Below are 21,973 nucleotides of genomic sequence, written 5' to 3'. Positions count from 1 at the left end.
GCATTCCCAAAGCACTGGGCAAACATTTATTATTCCTCACCAGCCATAGGTAAATAGTGCCACTTTTTGGTACATGTGTGTAACTCAGACTTCAGAGGAGATCCACTCCCTGATCCCAGGTTGCATTTGATTAAGCAACAGCTGGAGTTTGGGTGTCAAAGGAATGAAGGTTTGGTCTCAAGGCCACAGCTGAAGGTAGTGATAGAGACTTAGGCCATTGGTCGATACAAGTTAGTCAGTGTAAAGTCACCAGGGCTAGTATATTGCTTGTCTGCCTATGTGTTTGGCTGCTTGTGTCAGTGCTTCGTGTTCAGGAGTGCTTTTATTGACACAAAGTGTGGTGCACTACGGGTAGGTATCCCACTGTGCAACATGCCACCCTCTGGCACGATACCTTTGGGGAATTTTTACAATGTTTTGTGGGGGCTGGGACTGAGGGGTCAAGTTCCCATCATGCAATTTTCCCCTATTCCATAATTTTCATGTTTTTAAAAATCTCACAAAGATGCGCAGCACTTGTCACTGTCTGCCATCTCTGACAAGCTTGGAGCATGCACAGCTCTGCACTGTTGTCATGAATGTTACAAACATGGGTCAAACGATCCTCTAGTGTTTGCAGAGCCCCAGGAAGTACCACAACAATGGGGGATATGATTTATTTGAGGATAGATTGCTAAGGGACGTGAAAAATAATTCAAGGTGGTGGTTGGCACAGACCAGCTGCAGATGATGGTGTGCCTCTTCTGGGCCTAAGAAATGAGCCCTGACTGCTGGGATCAGGTTTGGGACAATGAGCGGTGGCTGCAGAACATTCAAATTTGAAATGCCACATTCCTGGATTGGTGCGATGAGTTCATGCCGGCTCTTCAGTGCATTATCACCAAAATGAGAGCTGCACTGACAGCGGAGAAGCGAGTGGTGATTGCTTCGTGGAAGCTTGCAACAGTAGCAAACTGGTGATCAGTGGGAAATCATTTCGGAGTTGGAAAATCCAGTGGGGGCTGTTGTCATAGGATTGTGGGATTTATGCTCAAATAAATTGGTTAGTCTCTAAGGTGCCACAAGTACTCCTTTTCTTTTTGCGAATACAGACTAACACAGCTGCTACTCTGAAACCTGGGATTGTGACTCTTGGCACTGTGCAGGGCATTATGGATGGATTTGCAGCTATGGGGTTGACCTGTGTTTGTAACATCCCTATTTTAGCCCTGACCCAACTCACCACAGCATATACCAATAGAAAGGGCTAATTTTCTATAGGATGCAACCTTTGGTGGATCACTGGGGATGTTGCACTGATATCAGTGTGGGATGGTCAGGGAAGGTGCATGATGCTTGAATCTTTAAGAACCCAGGACTGTTAGGAAACTTGCAAGCGAGGCCTTTTTTCCCTGATGGGTGGATTACTGTTGGCGATGTTGCAAAACCAATAGTGATGGGTGGGTGGGCAGTCTACCCCTTGCTTTCCTGGAGCATGAAGCTGTATGCTGGTATACATATACCTTGATGGCTCCAGGGAAAGATTCAACTCCCAGCTCAGCAGGTGCAGCATGACAGTTGAATGCATTTTTGGTAGATTAAAGGGATGCTGGGGGAGTTTACTAACTAGATTAAATTTTAGTGAGAAAAATATCCCACTAGTTACAGCTGTCTGTTGCGTCCTGCATAAAATCTGTGAATATCCCACATTTGTACAGCTGGTCTGTAGCTGTGCCTGCAAAGACTCTTCTGTCCACAGGCCCAGGAGATCCAATATCTCATGTCTATTCCAGGCAGGAGCCCATTCAGAGCATGCAGCTGGCCTGGTTGGTTGGGCAGTTGTACACAATAAGGGAGAGCTGCTAGGTGTGCTCACCACGGTGGACAATCAGGAAAAGGTATTTCAAAAAATACATGGGGAAGTTTCTGGGGAGGAAGGTGGTGCCTGGTTTCCATGACCCCTGGGCAGTGGAGTTCACAATTGTCACTGTCACAGAGCAACTGCTATCAGGCATTGTGGGACAGCTGCAGGAGGACCGTTGGGATTGACGTAGGTCACCTGGTATCTACACTTGCACTGCATTGACCACAGCACATTGACTATGGTTCAACGCCATTCAGGGATGTAGTGTTACTGTGTTGCCGAAATGGGACACTTACAACAGTGGGAGACACAGCTGAGTGTAGACATGTGCCTAAATAGGTTGATGCATGGTGATTTACATTGACCTGACTTTGTAGTATAAACTAGGCTTAAATTGGAGAGCTCCTATCTCTGTGCTGAGTCCACTCCTGATTTCCATAGACAGCAACAGAGAATGCAGAAAAACACTAGTTAGACATCGTTTTTATGCTATGGCCATTCTAATACTGCATCATTCTTTATCTCCTTAATACAACTCAGCATTGCTGTGTACTGAGCAGACTGCTCCTTTATTTTCTCCACATGTTCTCATTCCCTTTCTGAAGAATTCCAGCTAGTTCAGAACCCATAAGCATGGAGAAGTGACTTAAGTTGTTCTTTCCGGCATCGGTTCCTTTGCACTTGCCTCTGCTCCTGCTGCCACTTTATCCTTCTGTCAGGTCACTGTGGAGAGGCCCAAAGGGCTGAGGGAAGGGTGGACTATTAATCTCCTGTTTGAATTTTCTTGGTTCCCCTCAGTTTTTGTCACAACCCGAATGTTTAAATGTAATGTCTTGTATTTACTCTAAAATGACTTTCATCTGATTTCCCTCTTGCTTACCAATTTAGCTGTCAAAATTAATATCCACGAGTATCCATCTCTAGCTTTCATCATCTCATGTTACTTTCCTAGAATTACTTCATGGTGGAACTGCTGCTGGTTCTCTGCTCTAGAATTATCATGTTACTAATGAAACCCTTTTAAACCAAGATTGCTAGATACAACTGCAATGGAAAAGCTAACTGGTGTGCAGCCAAGCGCGGGCTGTCTCATTTCCAACCTGAGTGTTCTCCTAGCAGAAATCAACAACATCCACAATCTTCAAACAGGGGTGCCTGAAGTTAGGTAACTAAGCAGAGAGTAAAGTAGCAAAATAAGCCCTCTCCACAAAGCAGTAAAGTAGGTCAGTGGTGCTGCTTTAATGCTCAACGTTATAAAAATGCAAGATTAAGTGTTTTGAAGGAGTGGGGCCTATGTCCCCATATTTGTTCAGAGGGGAGCTGCCATTGAAACAGACATGGAGACATGCTATTAGCCTATTATTAGAAAAGTCTCTTAAAGTTCAGTGAAAAGTTCAGTGCCTTTGAAAAGCAGGCCCCTTCTTTGGGAGTTGTGGGCATTGTCTACACAAGAAAGTTTCAGTAGGTTAGCTAAAGGTGTGATTTTAAACCAATGTCATTACACTGCTGCAAGCCCCTGCCTGCCCCCTCTTCTTTTGATTTAAACCAGGCTTATTGCCCTTTCCCATCACTGTACAAAGGAATTGGTTTAAATTAAGCTGCAGTAAACCACTTCAACCAAAATGAGTGCGAGCACACGGGCTAGCACCTGTTTCACCAAATTGGTTTCCAAACCCTTTCAGGTCAGTGGTGTGCCTTTCTTGTGGAGCTCAGTCCCTAATCAAGCTGCGGGTGTCTGACCGTAGCCCTCCAGCCCCCACGTTTGGAAAGGCTGGGTTAAATGAGGAACTGGTGGGGCCTGGTCTACACAGGAGAATTCTACCAATGTCATTAAAAGGTGTGGGGATTCACCCTTACATGGATGCAGCCACCTTCACCTAGATGCGCTTCCTTTGGTCTGAGGGTGCCGCAAACTCATTTAGTTGTATCTGGTCAATTGATTTTAAGCGAGTTCACAGCGGGGATTTGCACCGGTTAAACTGAATCAAATTGTAGATCAATGTTGTAGTTAAGCTGGTGACACTGTTGTACAGGGAAGGCTACAGCTGCTTGTTGGAAACTAACGCCTCAGTGTAATGAAGAGGGCGAGAGGCTGTTGCTCGCTTATTTAGCCCCCTCTAAGGAACAGACTAACTGCTTCCGCACCAGCGTGCCTCATGAGCGAGCCAGCTGGCTTTCAAGAAGGGATAATCGGTAGTACCCCAGGATCCTCAGCCAGGCCCACGGGAACCTCGCTGCAGGCTGGCGGTACAGGGAGCTGTTTCCCGCACAGGTCCAGCCACCGCACAGTCTCTCCTGCCGCTGCCGTTTTAAAGCCCGCGCCCCAGGGCGGTTTGGGAGCCTAGTGAAACAGAACCACTGACATGGGGGGTGGAATTAATTTCTCTTTGTCCAACTCCCTTCAGGGCTATTTCCGCCCCTTGGCCAGGTATCAGCGCTGCACCTTTCTCTTTAGCGGGCCGCTCACCGCTTTTATCGGGAGAGGAGCGGGGTCGGTCCCGAAGAGCCAAATTCCTCCCGGGTGTAGCTCCCTGGAAATGAAAGGGCTCCCCGCAGGGCCGGGCTGGCTGCTAGGAGCGCAGGGCCTAGCGCAAGGCCCCAGAAGGGGGCGGCGGCAGACCCCAGGCCCTGGGAACCGAGGGAAGGTCACTCCCCCGCCTCTGCGCTGGCTCCCTACGAGCTAGGAGGAGAGAGGAGCAGAACCCGCCGGGCCCCTCCCCGTCACCTCCAGCCCTCGCCTCCTATAATGCTGGGGAGACGCGCGGGAGCGCGCAGTCCTCTCCGGTCTCCCAAGGGCGGCAGTGCCCGCCGGCTGGCTGCTGGCTGAGCGGGCCCCGGGCTGGAGCCCGTCCGGGCGGCAGCTCCTATGGGACCAAGGCTCAGCGAGCAGCCCCCTGCTCCCGCCAAGGCCAGTCCCCGCGCCTGAGCCGGCGCCACGTGTCTGTGCCCGGCCCGCTGCCCCTGCAGGTGGCTGCCCGGCCCAGGGCGAGCGACGGTGGGGCGAGCGCCCGGCTCTGCGGCCCCTCGGCGGCCTGCCGGGAGCTCCAGCCGGCTCGCAGCGCTGCCTGGCCGGGGAGAGCCTAACGGGCCTTGGGGGTCAAGACTCCCCGGCTGCCTAGCGCTGTCCGCGGCCTCCTGCCCCGGCGCTGGGGTCCCGCTCGCCCCCCGCCGGGCTGCCCTGGAGAAGGCGCGGGGCGGACCCTGCCCTCGCCCGGCCGCGCGTCCTGCCCGCCGGGGCCAGTGGAAGGAAGAATTTGGAGAAACTTCTCCCGGCAGCTCCAGCCCAGCCAGCGCCGCCGCCTCCAGCCCTGCGCCCGCCTCCGGCCTTCCCTGGCCGGGCAGGGCCCTGGACCCCCTGAGCCCCCGGGGCCAGCGCAGCGGGAGGAGGAAGAGCCGGGTGCTGGACCCGCCGAGTCCCTGCTCGGAGCGGGACGCGTCTCTCTGGGCGCGCCGCCCTGTTCATGTACTGGAAGAATGAGCCCGTGGCCCCGCTCCGCCAGGGCAGCCAGCCCCTGGCCGCCGGCGCCCCAGCGAGGAAGGTGAGCGGGGCAGGGGAGCCGGGCGCCCGGGGTGCTGATCCTGGCTTCTGTTCGTTTGCTCTCCCTGCCCGGCTCGGTGGAGCTGCGAACGGCTCCGTGCCCGGGGGCTGGAAGGTGCGCGCCGGGCGAGGAGACGGAGCCTGCCCAGACCCGCCGAGCCCCGCACGTTTATGCAAATGGCTCAGGAATTTCAAAAAAAGCGATTTAGCAAAGACAGAGGCAAATCAGGAGGAAGCGCTGGGCATTGTCTGCCTGAATAGGGGCTTAATAACCGCAAATGGGCCGGGCTTGGGGGGGAGATGAGAGGCGAGGAATCCAAAAATTGCTGCCCTCTGTACGCTTTAAATATCAGCTGCAGACGGGCTGGTTTTTAAAGCCCAGACCTGGAAGCAGAAAGTGTGTTTGTTTTTTTCCCCTTCACTTGAATGGGGAGGATTTTCAATCCAGGCGCTTTCTGCTGCATTCTGCGTTTCAGAGCGCGGGGGGAAGACTTTCGATTTTTAATTACTACCATTAAAAAAATCAAATTTGCAATTCTTTGGGTGGCCTGATGGATTCCTTGATTGACAGCTGGAATTGACACTCTGGATACCTCTTATCTTGGGCATTTACGGCAATTTCTAATTGCAGGTAGTTTGTGTTTTTTCAGCGCCTTGGCTCGCATGGGAACCGAGCGATTACTTCAAGAGGCCCGGGTTAAGTGCAGGCAGGGAGAGAATTCAATCCACATTCAAATTGCTTCATTAAAGAGACGCAGCTTTTGTTGCAAAGGATTTAAATGGCCACTAGAAAGTTCTTATTTATTGTTTTGAGCTGGTTTATATAGGGTGCCATGAAGCCAAGGCGGTAGAGCCCAGCCGGGTAGAACCCCAGCCAACCTCTCCCGCTCTCTTCTTCAAGGTGATGGCCCAGGACGGCCCCCTCTCCAAGGGAAGCTCCCGCTGCCTGGACAGCAAGCACCCCCAGATCATGGTAAGGCTGCAGGGGCAGCTGGGTGGGAGGTAGCGAGCTGCTGGGACCCAGGAGAGCTGGGGGCGCGCAGGCACCTGCCCCAGTCATGGGGCAGCTGGGGAGTTTGTCCCCATGGGAGCTGGGGCTCCGCATGCAGCAGACGGCAACTCTCTCAAGGGGAACGAGGGGTCAGCGCCGGGCTCCGCAGAACCGCCTGGGCGCCCCAGGACCTGGCGAAGGTCTGAGCGCGGCCGTGGCGCACCGGCCAATCCGCTGTCCCAGCTCCCCAGTGACACGTAGGGCTTCAGCCTGCTCCCACGGAAGCTTTGCCGCTGGCTTCCAGAGGAGCGGGCTCTGGTGCGCGCTGTTCCCACTCCTTTGGCCCGTGCCCTGCGTTTTAACCCTGGCCCCATGGGACTGGCCCGGGGGAGAGCAGGAAGATGGGGCAGCGCAATGGCAAGGCGCACAGGGGAGGATCCCTCTTCCAGAGCCAGGCTTTGGGGGTATTAATCACAGGGCAGGGTGTGGCTCTGGGGTTCTGCTGCTCGGTCCCGTTAGATCCCAGCAGAAGCCCCACGCAGCGGAGGAATGGGACCCCCGAGGGGCGCTGGGGACTCCCTGGCTGACTGCTTTGGGGTGTTTTCTCCGCAGTCCCAGTCTGACGGAGAGACGCTGCCCAGCACCCTGGATAAGGAAGATGTCCGCTCAGCTCCCAGCACCCCATCCACCCCGTCCGTCTGCTCCCCGCCTTCCTCCTCCTCCTCTTCCTCCATCCCCTCCGCCGGCAAGAACGTCTGCTCCAGCTGCGGCCTGGAGATCCTGGACCGGTACCTCCTCAAGGTGAGCGCCGGGCAGGGCGGAATGGGGCCCAGCTAGGACGGGCCGGTTTGGGGGCCCTGCCTTGGGAGCGGGGACCAGTTGGGCGGCCGAAGGGACTTGCCGGGGGTCCATGCCTGGCCCCAAGCCCAGCTCACAGAGGCCCTTTGTCTGTCCCAGGTGAACAACCTGATCTGGCACGTGCGCTGCCTGGAGTGCTCGGTGTGCCGGGCCCCCCTGCGCCTGCAGAGCAGCTGCTACATCAAGAACAAGGAGATCTTCTGTAAGATGGACTATTTCAGGTAGGAGACCTGCTCCGCCGCCGAGCCCGGCTGGCCGGGACCGCTGGGTGCGGCACTCCGGGTCCAGCTCCGAATCCGGGCATCTGGCGCCCTTCGGCAGTTTGTGCCTTTACAGGGCAGATTCGGTTTGCGGACTCGCTGTGTAAACGGGGCCTGGTGCGTAGGGCCGGTTCGTCCTTAGCCGGAGTAGCAAAGGGCCCAGTCCGGGATTGGAGGTCGTTTCCCTGGAAAGCAGGCTGGTCAGCGCTGGGCTCCCTCCCTCGGCCCAGGTCTGGTCCCTAGGTAAGCGAGGACCTTTTCCTGATCTGTCATGACGGCTCGATTTAAAGGGCGCTGCAGCCCAGGGTCTAGGCGAGGCTCCCGGGACCAGGCCTAGGGGGAGGATGAGGACTTGCCTGGGACAAGCCCGCTTGAGTCTGGAGTTGTAGGGTGTGGGGCGCACTGTCACTAGCGCAGGAGCTAGAGGGAGAAGCGGCAGATTCTGCTAGTGCCACCTGAGTAAATCCGGAGTGACTCTGCTAAAGTCGCTCTAGTGGCTCCGGATTCCCCCTCGTGTGAACGAGCCCGGGATTCTGCTCTCAATGCTTTAGCTGCAGGACTGGCCCCAGGGGCGTGGTCCTGTTGGGACAGTTTCAGCTGCAACCCAAACCTATAACTACAGGGGCAGCCAGTGGGCCCGAGGCACCTGCAGCTCCCAGAGACACTGGGCCGGGTGGGGAGTGTCCCCGTGGCCCCCTTTCCTGCCAGGCCGTGGAAATTAGAAACTTCTCCCGAACTCCCTCCAGACTCCGGACCTTGTCCGGAAGGGGATTTTTCTCCTGCAGCAAGGAGGGGCCTGCGCTAATTACTGCAAAACCCCAAGGGAGCGGCACAAGTCTCCGCTAAGGAAGAGACCAGGTCGTCGGCTTCCTTGGACTAAATGCTGGCGGGTGCGTGCCGGCCCGCTGTCCTGGGTCCAGGCTGGCCCCTGTAGTCCCCGCGGGGCGGTTCGGCGGGTTCGCAGCAGGGCGAAGCGCCCAGCCGCCTGGCAGAGGCCTCTTCCTGAGTGTCCCAGGAAGGGATGGGCGAGGAGGGTGTATAAGGACAGGCCGACCCCTCCTCCCCCGCCACGACCGCCACCACTCGACCAGTGTAAACGCTGCCTCGCTGTGCGATCGAAGCGCGAGGAGATCCCAAGGTCAGGCGAGTTACAGACCAGCCGCCGCAAAAAGCCGGGTGTCCGGGGCCGAGGCAGAGCTAGGCCTCCCGGCCCCGGGCAGGTGAATCCGGTACAGAACCGGAGCGGTCCGCCAAGAGCATCCCGCTCTCCTAGCCCAGATGCCAGACTAAACCCGGGGGAGGAGACAGGGCAGCGGGTAGCCTAGCTGTCGAGGGGATCTGCCCCCTGCAGGGAACCCATCCCCGCTGCGGGGAGAGGCACCGTCGCTTGGTTAGAACCAGCCTCTCCAAAGCTGGTGCCTTCCTCCGTCTGGGGGACGTTGCCCGGCGCCCCTTGGCCCTGCAGCCAGCGGGAGAGCCCCTGGGCTGGCCCTGGCGGCAGGGATTAGCCCGGCGTTGGGGCCGGGTCCCCTTCCCGGGGCCGGCCGGACCGGGCTCCTTAGGAAGCCAGGTAGGGGATCGCATCTGCCGGGCGGGGGTAGAGGCCCGGCCATGCTGGCGGCCCTGCTCGCGCTAGCTCGGGGCTGGAGTCTCCCGACTCTTAATTCGTGTGATTGCCCCGGGGTCGCTCCCCGGCGGGCTGGGTTTGTCGCTGGTTTCATGCCGCCGCCTTCTCTCCCCGGCAGACCTACGAGATCGCAGGAATGCGGCGAGGATCTGCACCGGCTCTAGCCCCCTGCGCCCCCGGCTGCAGGGCAGACAAGGGGTAAATTCGGAGCAGGATGTACCCGGCCCGGACAATGCTCCCTGGGGGGAGAGCCGGGGCGGGAGCCGGCCCCGTGAAAGCGCGCGGGGCTCCTGGTGCAGGGGCGTCGGGAGAGCTCCCCAGCCAGGCGCGGGTCCCCTGTGCTGGCCCCGGTAGCTCAGCGCCCCGGGACCTGGGGGCGCGGAGCGCAGCGACGGGCCGGTGTTAATAAGAGCAGGAGCCAGCCCGCCTCGCTCGCGCTGGGCTCCGGGTCAAACTGCAGCCACCCGCAAGGTCAGCGGCGCGTCCCTGGGCAGGTACCGGGTGTATTTCCCGACCGGAGTGTAGCCCCAGAACTAGGCGCGCTGCAGGCAGGCAGAGAGACCAGGCCCGAGCCCCGAGGAGCTCGCTGTACAGCGGTGCCGGCTCACCGGGGGCCAGACCCAGCCAGAGACCCGGGCTGCTCTGCTCATCCCGGGCCAGGCGGGCGGCGCGGCCTTTCTGCCCTGCAGCGCATAGGGGTCTGGCCGCTCCCTGGGCAGGGTGCCCTCCGGGGCAGCCCCCGGCCCTGGCTCTGCTTCAGCGGCTCCGTGCAGTCGCTACAGGAGATGAAGGGGGAGAAGAGGTGCCCAAAGGCCCGGGTGGGGAGGACCTGGGCGGAGCCCCACAGCGGGGCTGAGCTGCCGCTGCCTGACGCCTGTGTTGGATACACACGTGCTGTCCTTAAAGCCCCGGCTCCGGGAGGCTGGGGATTAGAGGCGTGTCTCTGTTTTAAAAGGAAGTTTCCAGCCTCGCGGTTGTGGCGGGAAGTTCGGCAATGTCCCCCCGCGGGCTCAGGCGCCAGAGGCGAATGCCAGGCACCCAGCCCCTCTTTTGTTCTGCAACCCTCCCGCGTCGGGAGCTGATTCAGATTTGTTTAAAACCACTCCAGGCTGGCTGCAGGGGGGAGGGATGGGGGGGGGTCTGGCTGGGGAGGACTTTAGCTGGAGCTCCTGAACTTAAGACTGCAATGCGATCAACTGACTCAAGCAATGGTCTCAAGTTGCAGTGGGGGAGGTCTAAGTTGGATATTAGGAAACACTATTTCACTAGGAGGGTGGTGAAGCACTGGAATGCGTTACCTAGGGAGGTGATGGAATCTCCTTCCTTAGAGGTTTCTAAGGCCAGACTTGCCAAAGCCCTGGCTGGGATGATTTAGTGGGGGATTGGTCCTGCTTTGAGCAGGGGGTTGGACTAGATGACCTCCTGAGGTCCCTTCCAACCCTGGTAGTCTATGATTCTATGACTGGGGGTTGGGGTGCATGGATCTCCTGTCCCTGCTAAGCGGACCTCTTTCTGTCTCTCTAAGGGCCTTCCCCCGGCTTTGCAACCTGTGCACCTCTCTCACTCCCATCCCACTTCTTCTGCCTGGGGGTGTGTCTTTGCAGCCTTTCCTGGCAGCCTTGAAGGAGCTGCCCTTATCCCGGGACACACTCGGGTTCTCTCTCTCCACCTTGTTTATCCTTCAGGGCCTTGCTAGCAGCAAATCATCACAAACCCAAACTTCTAAATTATGAAGAAATTCTCGTGCATAATCCTGGCTCTCAGAGGCCCACTGGCCAGGTTCCTTAGCTGTACCAGTCACAAGGAATCAGAGAGAGAACACCCCCCACCCGCCCCCCGATATTTGCGCGGGTTGATTGTTACTGGCTTCTATTTCTCTCATTGTATGAACTGGAGTTGCATAGGGCGAGAATTTAAAAAAAACAACCATTAAAGGGGTTAGCTCGATTCATGCCGCCTCTTGTCTCTGTTGGCGGGGGGGGGGGGGGGTTTGAAAGGGGTTAGGATAGTATTTATTGTCCCCGCCTTTGCAAAAGAAGATTAATTGCAATATTTAAATAGACTCCATTTTAGGGCAATCCTAACTTCTGTGATACAGTCCTCAAACATCCTAGAACATCTTTGATGTTACGTTAAACACCCAAACAAGCCCACAGCCGGCGGATCGGGGTTTAAAGCCAGACCCGTTTTAGGAAAACACTCTCTGCTCGCAGACTCCGCTTACAAGGAGTGAGATCCCCAACTGGGAGAGCGGCGTTTTTACACTAAAATCGAATCGAAGTGCACCAGCGATTGAAGGCAGCCCAGCAAGTGGGGGAGTGAGGACGGGGGTCCTCCGATCAGTGAGCATGTCCAGACCCTCAGCTGGGTTTGGAGTTGATGCAAGCGCCTCGCTCTGCATTTCCCCCCCTTTTCAGCTTGGCCAGCCCAAAGTTGTTTGCCCCAGGGGGACGGGGAAATCCAAGGCAGGAAATGAGAATGACCTTGTACAAGAGCCGCACACAAAATCATAGCGTCCTGGCGTGTTGGGAGAGGGGCCGGCGATGTGTGCCTTAGCGGTGGCAGCTAGGAGCTGGGATGGCGTATAACTGGGGCTGTTTGTCTTTTACAAAGCGATCTTGCAGCGGGGAAGAGCCTTGTAACTGGGCTGGCTCTGGGGGAAACAATGAAACGTGGTGGTATTGTACATGCCGAAAGTGCTTTTTATTCCAGTGGTCTCCAAGAAAGTCGTAAACTGTGGCCCCGGTCCCGCCAACTCTCGTGTGTGGGATGAACTTTACTCGTCCCTTTGAAATCGGTGGGGTTACTGACCCACATGCGCACGGCTCCTCTCAAACGCAGCCACCTCTGGGGAGCCGGCTAGCTTGGCAGACAGGTGATAACCAACGTGTTGAATGACAACGGTGGGAGGAGAAGTTTTGGTCAGAGACCTGAGCGAGATCCTTCTCTTGTGATGAGTGCCTGGGCTATTTAATGTCCAAATCCAGACAGACATAATTTGTCAGGTCTCCTCTGAAAGGTGCCCGGGGGTAGATGGTGTGTAGAAAACAAGTTATTTTGGCATCTGTGTTTTTCATTTACTTCCCTACCATGATTCTGTGGACCACTGAGGAGTGTTGGCGGCCCCGGGGTGCCTGGCCTCACCTGCGGCTGATTGTTTCTCGGATTCTGGTAGAGCTGCGGCTCGGCAGCGCTGGAAGCCGCCTCTGCCTTTGTGTGACTTACACGGGACAGAGAAGTCAGCAGCGACCGTGTCTGGCACAGTGCAGTGTGTGGTGTTTGTTCCCCTTGGAAATATTGGGGCTCTGATTCGGAACCCCTTTCTCAGGGCGGCCTGACTCGTGTGAGCCAGAGCTGCAGGAGTGGGACGCTCTCTGGGTGGAAGGCAGGGGACTCCAGAGATGTGTGAGAGCTTTAACCATGAATATTCAAGAACTTAAATTTTGTGCATGTCTATCGTCAGTCTGGTTTCGTTCAGCCTCCGAGCGCTGCGGCAGCAAGTTATGGCTGAGGGTTTGACTGCAGCTAGAGGGTTTTCCCCTCCAGCTCCTTGGTTTGACAGTTTAGTGGAGGCAGTTAACACGCTTGTGCAGGCTAGTCTGGACACTCCGGCTTCACGTGTTTGTGGCTTTACCCTGGGCTGATCCTGAGGGCCCCTTCATTCCCGGCCCTCTCGTGGCAGGGAACTGGGCTGAAATGCCTCCCAGTCCCCGGGAAACACTTCGGGCCCTGTGAGGAGGATCCGCTCCTCTGTTTCTGATGAACTAATGTTCCGATGCGCTTTGTTTAACGCAGACCATTCCAGAGGGTTCATGTACAAAGAATCCATCTGGGCCTCTGTTGCACGGGGGGTTGCAGCTCCGGGACTGAGAGGTTTGCGGAGAACTAGCGCTATTCTAACCGTGGGGAGGGGACTCGGAACTTGACCAGAGCCATGCGGGGCGGGGGAGACAGTGCGGTGAGTCGCAAGGCCCCAGTGCTCCCTGGCTCGAAGCGTGTCCCTTGTAAACCCTGTGTATCGTTTGTGCCCTGGGCCACACGCTGCAGGAGCGGCGGGATGGAGAGAGGGATTTTCGAAGGGGGCTCAGCATTGGCCTGACTGCGCTCCGCTGGAAGGCAATGGCAAAGCTCCCCTTGCCTTCAGTGGGGGCTGATTGAGGTCCCCAAGGAGTGCTTGGGGACGTCCCACGCGGAAGGTGCAATCAAACTGCAGAGCCTCCGCTGGGCCTGTTTCCCAAGAAACCCCTACTGCCCGAGGCGAATCTCTGCCGGGGGTTACCTGTCCAGGAGGGGTTTCTAAGAAGGCCTATTCTCGTGCTGTCCCCTGAAATCTGTTCCCCGGGCTCATGGATGCAGCTGAGCTGGGGTCTCTCCAGGAGTGGCTGTGTAACAGGGAGTATTAACCGTGGTGTCCCGGCCAAGCCCCGGCTCTGAGAATTACATTTCACCGCCCCAACCCCCCGCCCCCCGCAAGTGTCAAGTGGATCAGGCATTCCTCTCCCTTTCCTGTCGGGACGGGTGTGTAATTCCGTGCAGCTGGGAAGCAGCTGCTGCGTCCCGCTCGGAGGTAGCTGCATTTCAGTGGGGAAGAAAGTGACTCCCGCCTATGGCTAATTTATATCCGTTCAAGATTGTAAAGTGCTGGGGGATCCCTCCGGCTCCGAGTCAGGACCGAGCGAGGCACCTCAGAGGGAGGTGGGCCATGTGCTGCCTTGCACGGCTCCCCCAGAAGGGCTCTCCGCCCAGGCTTGACACGTGGAGTCACCCCCTGTTTTCAGAGACTGCCCCACTAGCCTGAGCGTAAAGCTGCTCGGCCTCTCTCCCGCGCATGTCCGCCGCCTTTGGCAGCCAGCTCGGGGGCTCCTGCGGGTTCACACCAGACCCTTGCTTGGGTGAGCTGGAGGTGCTGGCTTCTCCCCCCGCGTCAGCAGAGGGTCCATGCCCCGGCCTGCGGCGAGCGTGTGGGAGCCGCCAAGCCCAGGCCCTGGGCGCTCGGAGTCAGCCCGGGGGCAGGAATTCTGTTTGGTGCGTCCTGGCCACATTCCCGCTCGCATAGCTGCAGCCCTTGTGCCTCGATTCCCCCCGCCGCTGGATGCGGAGTTCATCCCTCTGCCCCCGACTGCCGGGCGTGTCGTTACGTGCTGTCACACGCCCGAGCCTGCCCCCTCCGCATCCCTGCCCTTTGCGTGGCGCGGGTGGCTGGCGGGCTGTGGCGCGCTTTGGGATCCTTGGCTGGCGGGGGGTGAGCGCTAGAGAGCTGCCGGATATTACCCGTCCCCCAGGCGGAATGCAGGGTATCCCGCTGCGGAGAGATTGTCTGAGATCTGAGGAGGGGAAGGTCCCCTTGGTGGCCGGAGCGGCGCAGGGGACGCGCACTGGAGGTAGCTTCTGGCGCAGGGGCAGGGCCAGGTTACAACGGGCACTGGCTGGCAGGGCCGGTTGGGTATTGAGCGGGCAGCAGGAGGGACAGCTCTTTGAAATGGGCTGTCCCAGGGGGCCAGGGGAGGGCGGCTCCGGTACCCAGACCATGGGCTTGATCGCAGCCGGTGGCACGGTTTGTTGACACTTGGGGTGCCTGGCTTCATGACCTTCCGTGAGGGGCTGAGAGCAGAAGGGGGGGGTTGCGGGACTGTGCAGGAGCCGGAGGCGGGCACGAGTCGTGTGCACGGCGCTGCGCAGGCCAATCAGTTAACCAGAACTTGCCATCCAAACTAGACGGGGCCTAAGCCGGCGTGTGCGGGGTGAGCGGATGGGGAGGAAGCGCTTAACTCCAGGAGATCGGCTGATTCTTGCAGTCAGACCTTGTTAGTTCCTCTGGGGATGTTACGGCCTTGTGGTACCAGCGCCGGGAGCGAGTATTGGGCGTTCAGAGGCAGCGCTAGTCCGCAACCAGGGACCCTGGCTGGGGCTGTCGGAGGGACCCGAGATTCCCGCGTGGGCTGTCGCTTTGCTGCTTCGGCGACCGAATTTGTAGTGACACGTCTTGCAGCTTTAGTGTGTGTGTGTGAGACTCTCACACACACACAGAGTCAGGGTGCAGCCTAGCCACCCCCACCCAGATCAGGGCCCCAGTGTGCCAGGCGCTGTACGGACACTCAGAGATCTAATTTCTGTCCCGAAGAGTCTACAGTGTGACTAGACCAGACAGACAAATGGGCGAGGAAGTCGCAGGGAAGCAGACCGAACAGTCCTGCTGCAAATTGCGGGCAAACCGCCTGCTGGTGCCATGACTTTGTTGTTTGATTGTTTGGCAGTTTGGGTGCCATGGTGAAAAGGGGGTGGACTAAACAAGCCACTGCTCAGGTGACGCCGTAGTCACTCCCTTTCCGCCTGCCCCGGTCACTGTGCGGTGTGAATGCTTCGCTCACTTTACCATTTCAATGATAGGGCCCGGTTGGTTTTTGGGCCTGCCGGGCCTGCGAAATCTGGGTCCTTTCTGGTCTGAGCATGGCAGAGAAAACATCCAGCCTGAGGCTCTAGCTCCCGGTTCTAGGGACAATTCAATGCCCGCAGGACTAAAGTTTCTTCTCCAGTGAGCAGAAGGGACCGTGACTAAGCCCCGAGCCGGGGGAGCGAGTCGGGGCCGTTTGCACAGTCGCCTGCGAACAGCAGAGCCGCGCTCGCTGTCATTGCTTTGAATAAAACGCGCAAACCTGCTGTCCACAGTCTCGCAGCTCCGCAGCCTAGCGGCAATCGGCCCCGGGGCCAGGCTCCGTTGCCTGGCTCGCTGGTTAGCCAGCGGGGGAATAATGGAGTTCCTCACCTGGGGCTCGCCTTGGCTCGCTAGCGATGGGGGCCCCGCCGGTTTGGGAGGGCGGGTTGCTGCGGGAGTAGGACTCCGGGAGCGGAGGGATGGGTTTTGCGCAAACTGCGAAGCCCCGGAGCTGCGCGGCCGCAGCGCCATGGGAGAGGGGCTGTGGCGTGTGGGGCCGGCTCTTGCCTCCGGCCCAGGCGCTTTAGAGGGTCCCGGGGGGGCTCGCTGGACAGACCGAAAACCCAGGCGAGCTGGGGGAGCAGGTTGGTGCCAGCCCGTGCCCGGGGGGGGTGTCGTGGCGCGGTTGCCTGGCTGAGTTCGTTACTGCGCCCAGTCACGTCGACCCCCCCAGGCCCCAGAGCCGCTGTGCTGGGCGGGGGGGCTCAATCTCGTTTTTCGCTCTTGCAGCCGGGCTGGGGCTTTGCAGGAAGTTGGTTTCCCTCAAGCTGCGTTGGCCCCAGCAGGAGGCGATTAACAGCGAATAGTGGGGAGTGGGGGGCGGGTATGGTCTTGGGGGGACCCTGGCCCTATTAATGGAATAAATATTCCTGTCAGTAAGGATGCAGCGCGTGTGTAACGAGTTTCATACGTGCGTGTGGTATGTGCCATTTACCTGGATTTAATGTAAACGCGCCCATGTTATTTCACACACCCAACCGGTCTACCTAGAAATTAATTGTATAATTAACATTAAATATAAATTGGGGGCGTGTGATTACTCAGAGATCTCCTAACACGTTTGCGTTTTAATGGGGGGCTGGGTGTGTCCCTCACCCACATTCGTTCTGCACACGTGCTGTGTATATTTGTGCGAGACACACGCACACCTCACACCGGCGTGTTATGTGCCATGACCGGTGTGTGTGTTGATAGTGGGGCAGCAATCAGAGCCCCCCCCACGTCCGTGTGTGTCCATACACAGGGAGGGCGGAAGGTGTGCATAGAGCCGGGGGTGTCTGTAGGGCCGCTGCTCCGCGCTGGGTTCCTTGCGCCGGATTCTTTGCCGTGTGGACAGGGAGCCGAGCTGGAGCGCGAAGCCGGCCGGGCCGGAGTTTCGCGCAGTCACTGCGTTTTAAAATACTGCTCAGCAGGTGCCTGCGCTTCCCGGCTGCTCCCCGCACATCCCCGGGCCAGCTGCAAACGTGGCAGCAATTAGAGCCAGGTCGAATCACTCCCTCCCCCCCCCCAAAGCAATTCCTCCCCCACCCCCCGCAGGGCACCAAGCTGCGAATCTCTCCCGGCCGCTCCGCACCCAGCCCTGGCCGTGCAGCGCCGGACGCAGCGTCCATCCCAACGCACCTGAGCTCCGCCAACAGCGCCCCGGACACTGCCCAGCCTTGCCGCTGGGACCTGCCCTTCTCGGCCCGCCCGGCTGCTCTGATCCCGGCTCCGACCCGCTGCCAGGCCGCGAAGCGCAGCCCCTGTGCCAGCCTGGCCCAGCAGACAGGGCAATCTTGGCTCCATTGGAAGACAAACATCCCGCGGGCCAGGGCTCCAGCCAGGGTGCACGGGAGAGCTGCCAGCCTGGCTGGTTTCTCGTGTCTGTGAGATCAGTGGGGTCGTGTCCGGGCTGGGCCGAGATGGGGCACCCCATCGAGCTAGCCGCACCTCTGGGTCCCTTCCCTGGGGGAGAAGCGGGTCCCCCCCCCCTCTGGAATTCAGCGTTAGAGCCTGCGGGACTCGTGTCGGTGCTGCTGGGCTAGACACAACCCGAGAGCGGGCAGCGCCCCTGGCCAGGGGCTAGCCGGGCTAAGGCAGGTCACATCGGGTGCTGGGAAACACCTTTAACAGACAGCCCGTTTCCCGGTCCCTCCCAGGAGCAACGGAGTGTGTCTGGCCGGCCACGCACCGGGACTTCGATTGTGCCAGAGATTCCTATTGCAAAACCCAGCGCCAATGACTTGACAAGAGACGCGTTTTTAGTTTGCCCCTGGTCGGACAGCCTCCTGCAAGTGCAGCTGTAGCTGGTGTGTTTACCCCCCCCCCCCCGCGCTCTCCCAGGGATTTGAGGGGAATGAGGAGTTTAGTTCGGAGCAGCATCGTTGTCTACAGCGCCAGATTGCTGCGCCCGTTCACACCGCGCTGGGAGAGCCGGCCTCCTCCACCCCGGAGGTGGTTAACTCCGCTCGGTGATTTCTCTCAGCCCTGTGACTCATGGACATTGCTCTCAATCCCAATGGGAAGTCAATGGCAATACGGGCTCTGCGGGATTAAAGTGACAGTAAAGCGAAGTGGAACTGGACAACGGTGGAGATCCGATTCCTGGCGTCCCGCGGCTTGTTTCAGGTGCGAGAAGGTGGCTCCGAGACTTGAGGATCCGAGTTTCTGGGGGGCTCTGCGGTGTTCCGCGCAGGGCATTCAGCAGGGCTTTGGCACGGGCGTGCGAGCTGGTGCACTTTGGTGATCACACGCTTGTTCACAAGCAGGTGCCCAGTAGCCGAGCAGGCGTCACTTCAGGGGTCATTAGGGTTCCTTACAACTCCCACCTCCTCTTCCTTGAGTTAGAAGAAGAAGAAAATCAAGAGGACCCTGGTTCAGGCCAAGCGTGTCGTCCAGCTTTCTGGTTAACAACCGAGGCGCTCAGCGGGCGGAGGGCAGGGAAGGTGCTTTCCGAAGGTGGGGTTTGATTTAAACCTGTCCGTTTCATTTTTTAAAAAGCTTTGGCCCAAGGTTGGATTTTTTTTGAAACCTCTGTTGGTTGGCGACCGAAAACGGAAACGTTTTTTAATTTTTAAAACCAAAAGCTTTGAATTTTTTTTAATGAACAAGTTCGGTTTCCAGCTGTTGAAAACAAAACAGAAAACAAAACAAAAACAAAAAAACCCAATTGTTTGTTTGTTTTGTTTTTACAAGAACCAGAATATTTTGGCAGAAAATAATTTTTTCACAGTAAAATGGTTCTCGATTGAAAGCGCTCCGCGGATCGCTAGTCGCACGATTTCAGCGGGCTCCAGCGACCAGGTTTGCTGGCTCTACAAGGCGCAAGGCTAGTGGAAGGGGTTGGGTTGGGTTTGTAAGGAAGGCAAAGTTCTCTCTTTTTTACGTAGCCAGTTCACGGTACCGTTACGACCCCCACCAGCCACAGGCCCGGGAACCAGAAAATGAAAAGGCCCCAAAAACGAAAGTGAGCAAATCCGATCCGGTTTCATTGCACAGACGGCCCGGAACCGGCGGTGCAAACGAAAGGGAAGGATCCGAGTGGGGAGCTCTCCCGGTCTGTTCGTCAGGGTGCTGGAGAGGGCTGGGGCCGGGCTTCGTACGCCAGGAAGGGGCGGAAAAGGGTTTCTGTAGGCGGCTGAGCACCTGCTGAATTAATCGTTTTAACGCTGCTGAGATGTAAATTGTCTTGTGAATGTGTGTGAGGTTGCCTAGGGCTTTGGATAGGCGGCTCCGCGGTTATTTTAAACGCCTAGATAAATAATAATCTGCGATCTTTTACCAGAGGCGAGAATTACCTTATTAAACAGGAGTTTTCTGTTGGTGAGGTTTTCACACAAATAGTGATTCCCAGGGGGTTAGCAGTTTAATTCTGTGTTTCTTCACTATTCGTGTGTATAGGCAAATGGTGTGTGCGTCCACTGGCAGCCACTTCTTCAAAGCAAAGAGCACTAGTTGTCCCCAAAAGCTGAAACATCCGCAAATATATAATTGAATTGAATTAGATAATAAATACATTCTTCTCATTAATTATACTTAGCAAAGAACCAGGTTTTGGGTGACTTGCTGGGAACACAGCAGCCCAACGCCTCATTAACAGACAAATCTCTTTGTTACATTTTTACCAGTAACTCTGGGGAGTCTGAGTCTTTCACTAAGCAAAATAACTTTATTATTAGCCTTTTAAAAACATTTAATTTCAATAGTTTTGATTTTTCCTGACTGTATGGTACCCGGCAAAGGAGGGCAAATGATCTATTCTGGGTTTTTCTAGACTAGGAAAATACGTGGTGGTGTTAAAACGGCTCAGCCAGCACATTTAAAATCCCATGTTTAAACCCCATTTTGCACCCCGGTGGTTGCCACCCTTTAAAATGGCTTAGCTGGCTGGGGGCAGCCCTGCTCCGGGGCGGCTCCCCGCAGAGATGAGGAGTCAGATTGCACGTTGGTCTGCAGCCACCTCTGTACCTGGGTGTGTGAGCTCAGGACAGGGGGATCGCCACATTGCACGTTGCTGTATCTACAGCTGTCTCCTTTAAACACAGGTCTTTGCATTTCATATTTTCCTCATTTGCTCCAGGGGAAGCATTTTTTTTTTAAAGCCATGATAGATGAGCAAGGGACTGGGGAATGCATTTCCGAATGTAGCACACGTTTGTCTTTATCAGACTAGAAGCAATTCCCATAGGAGCGAAGTGGAGGGAGACAGAAACCAGCCTTGTTTGTTGGTTTAGCCATGTTCAGTCTCTGGCTCCCGGCTGGATGCAGCTCCCTTCTGCTAGGGTGGAAGGATGTGCCCCCCCCCCCACAGGCTGAATGTATCATTTCAACGGCACACATTGATTTGAACCTGGCCTGCCCTTTGTGTGGCCAGCTCAGCTGTTGGAATAATGGCAAACAGGCACCTGCAGAAATGCCAGCTGATAATTCTCAGCCCTGCAGAGAATTGCATCCCTTTGCCCAAAAGCAGGGAGCTAAGCAGGCCCTCAGCTAATGGTGATAGGTGCAGTGTAAACACTTGGAGAGATGCTGCTAGGTTGTTGAGTGTGGCCTGTAAATACCTAGCGAGAGAGGGGACAAGAGCTTCTCTTCTGCTTGGGACGTCCCTGTTACAGTAAACAGAGATCACGTTAAGATGACATGTTCTGGTCACCCCCAGCCTCCCCTTGCCTCACTTAGGTGAGGACACGTGGCAAGACAGCCCATTTCCTCCCTGTGAGCAATGCACCGGCTGCCTCATCGGCATTTCCCTGCAAAATTGTTCCCTTTTCCTGTGTCTTGTCAATTGATTGCATGTAGTGACCCGGGGGCTAATTCTTCAGGATCAAAACTGGACGTTACAGCATTGAGCAGAATGCTCTGTTCTGAGGGCATGATGCCTCTGCATGGGCCTGAGTCCATTGGCCATGATTTTATACACACCCAGCTGTGCTGGATGGTCCCCGCTGCAGCTGGCAGCCTGCCTTCCCAAGGAGCATGGTGCCATGCGACAGCCAGCAGGAACAGAGGGGTCAGGAGCTCGTCCATGAGCATCTGATGTGGGTCTCTGAGGGCCATTCCAAGCTGAGAAAGCAAAATGGCTGTCAGGAGAGGGGGAACATGGAGTCAGGAGCGCTGGTTCCAGCTCCTAGGCAGACCTGGGGGCATCTCCTCTAGCAAGGGGGGCTAACTCTCCTTCCTGCTTCTCCGGAGTGTTGAATGAATGGCTGCGAAGGGCTGGGAGCCCTTCCGGGGAAGGGCAATGTGCGGGTATAACTGGTAACCATTTGTTCTTCCCGGCCAGGAGTTAAGGGCTCCCATCCCTGTGACTCGGGCCTTGAGGTGGAATCGCTCAGAGAATAGAAGCAGGCCCCGGCAGCCAAGAAAAATGAGGTTTTCTTCTGTGATTTAGGGTAGAAGTTGGACTAAGAAGGAGGTTCAGATGGAGCCTGCTGCATATTGTTTGTGCTGCGGAGCAAGCCCTGGGAGGTTGGCCCCACACCCTGCAGCGGAGCCACGGCTAGCAATCTTCGGACTTCGGTCACATGTAAAATGCATGAGGTGGTCTCAGCCTAATCCCTACAGTCGCTGTTGCCATCACAATGTTTGGCACAGTTCAGAGTCTCTAGGGCATGTGAGGGTCCCCGAACGAGATGCAGGATTCAGGTGCTTTGCCAGTCAGGGAGGACTGGTCTTAAACTGTAGGTTGGTCTAGAAATGCCCTGTCTGAGGCAAATGGCTGGGTTGCACCAGAGCTTCTGGAGGCCAGGACTGAGGCACCTTCAGCAGATAGCAGCAGGGTGAGGGAAAGGTCCCAGAATGGATCACGGCAGCCAGGAATGCCGTGTTCTACTGATGGCTCTGCACACTGAGGCCTGGGCAGCTCTCTTTAATCTCCTTTCCCTGTCTGCACAATGGGGTAACAATCTTGCCGGCCTCCCAGGGGGCTGTGAGAATTAGTAAACA

General features: G+C 57.0%; 1 protein-coding gene across 1 annotated transcript in view; it reads left to right on the top strand.

The window, feature by feature from the left end:
• The first annotated feature begins 5,304 nt into the window (after window positions 1-5,304).
• LHX6 (LIM homeobox 6) overlaps window positions 5,305-21,973 on the top strand; it is a 39,601-nt gene continuing 22,932 nt past the window's right edge. The window contains exons 1-4 of the mRNA XM_077835925.1: window positions 5,305-5,382; window positions 6,283-6,354; window positions 6,985-7,173; window positions 7,330-7,451. Coding sequence (XP_077692051.1) covers window positions 5,305-5,382; window positions 6,283-6,354; window positions 6,985-7,173; window positions 7,330-7,451 — 461 coding nt within the window. The remainder of the gene's footprint in view (window positions 5,383-6,282; window positions 6,355-6,984; window positions 7,174-7,329; window positions 7,452-21,973) is intronic.

The sequence above is a fragment of the Eretmochelys imbricata genome, chromosome 16, assembly GCF_965152235.1.
Source record: "Eretmochelys imbricata isolate rEreImb1 chromosome 16, rEreImb1.hap1, whole genome shotgun sequence".
NCBI classification, from domain to species: domain Eukaryota; kingdom Metazoa; phylum Chordata; order Testudines; family Cheloniidae; genus Eretmochelys; species Eretmochelys imbricata.
Note: the sequence above shows the minus strand (reverse complement) of the source record. Positions and strands in the feature narration are given on the sequence as shown.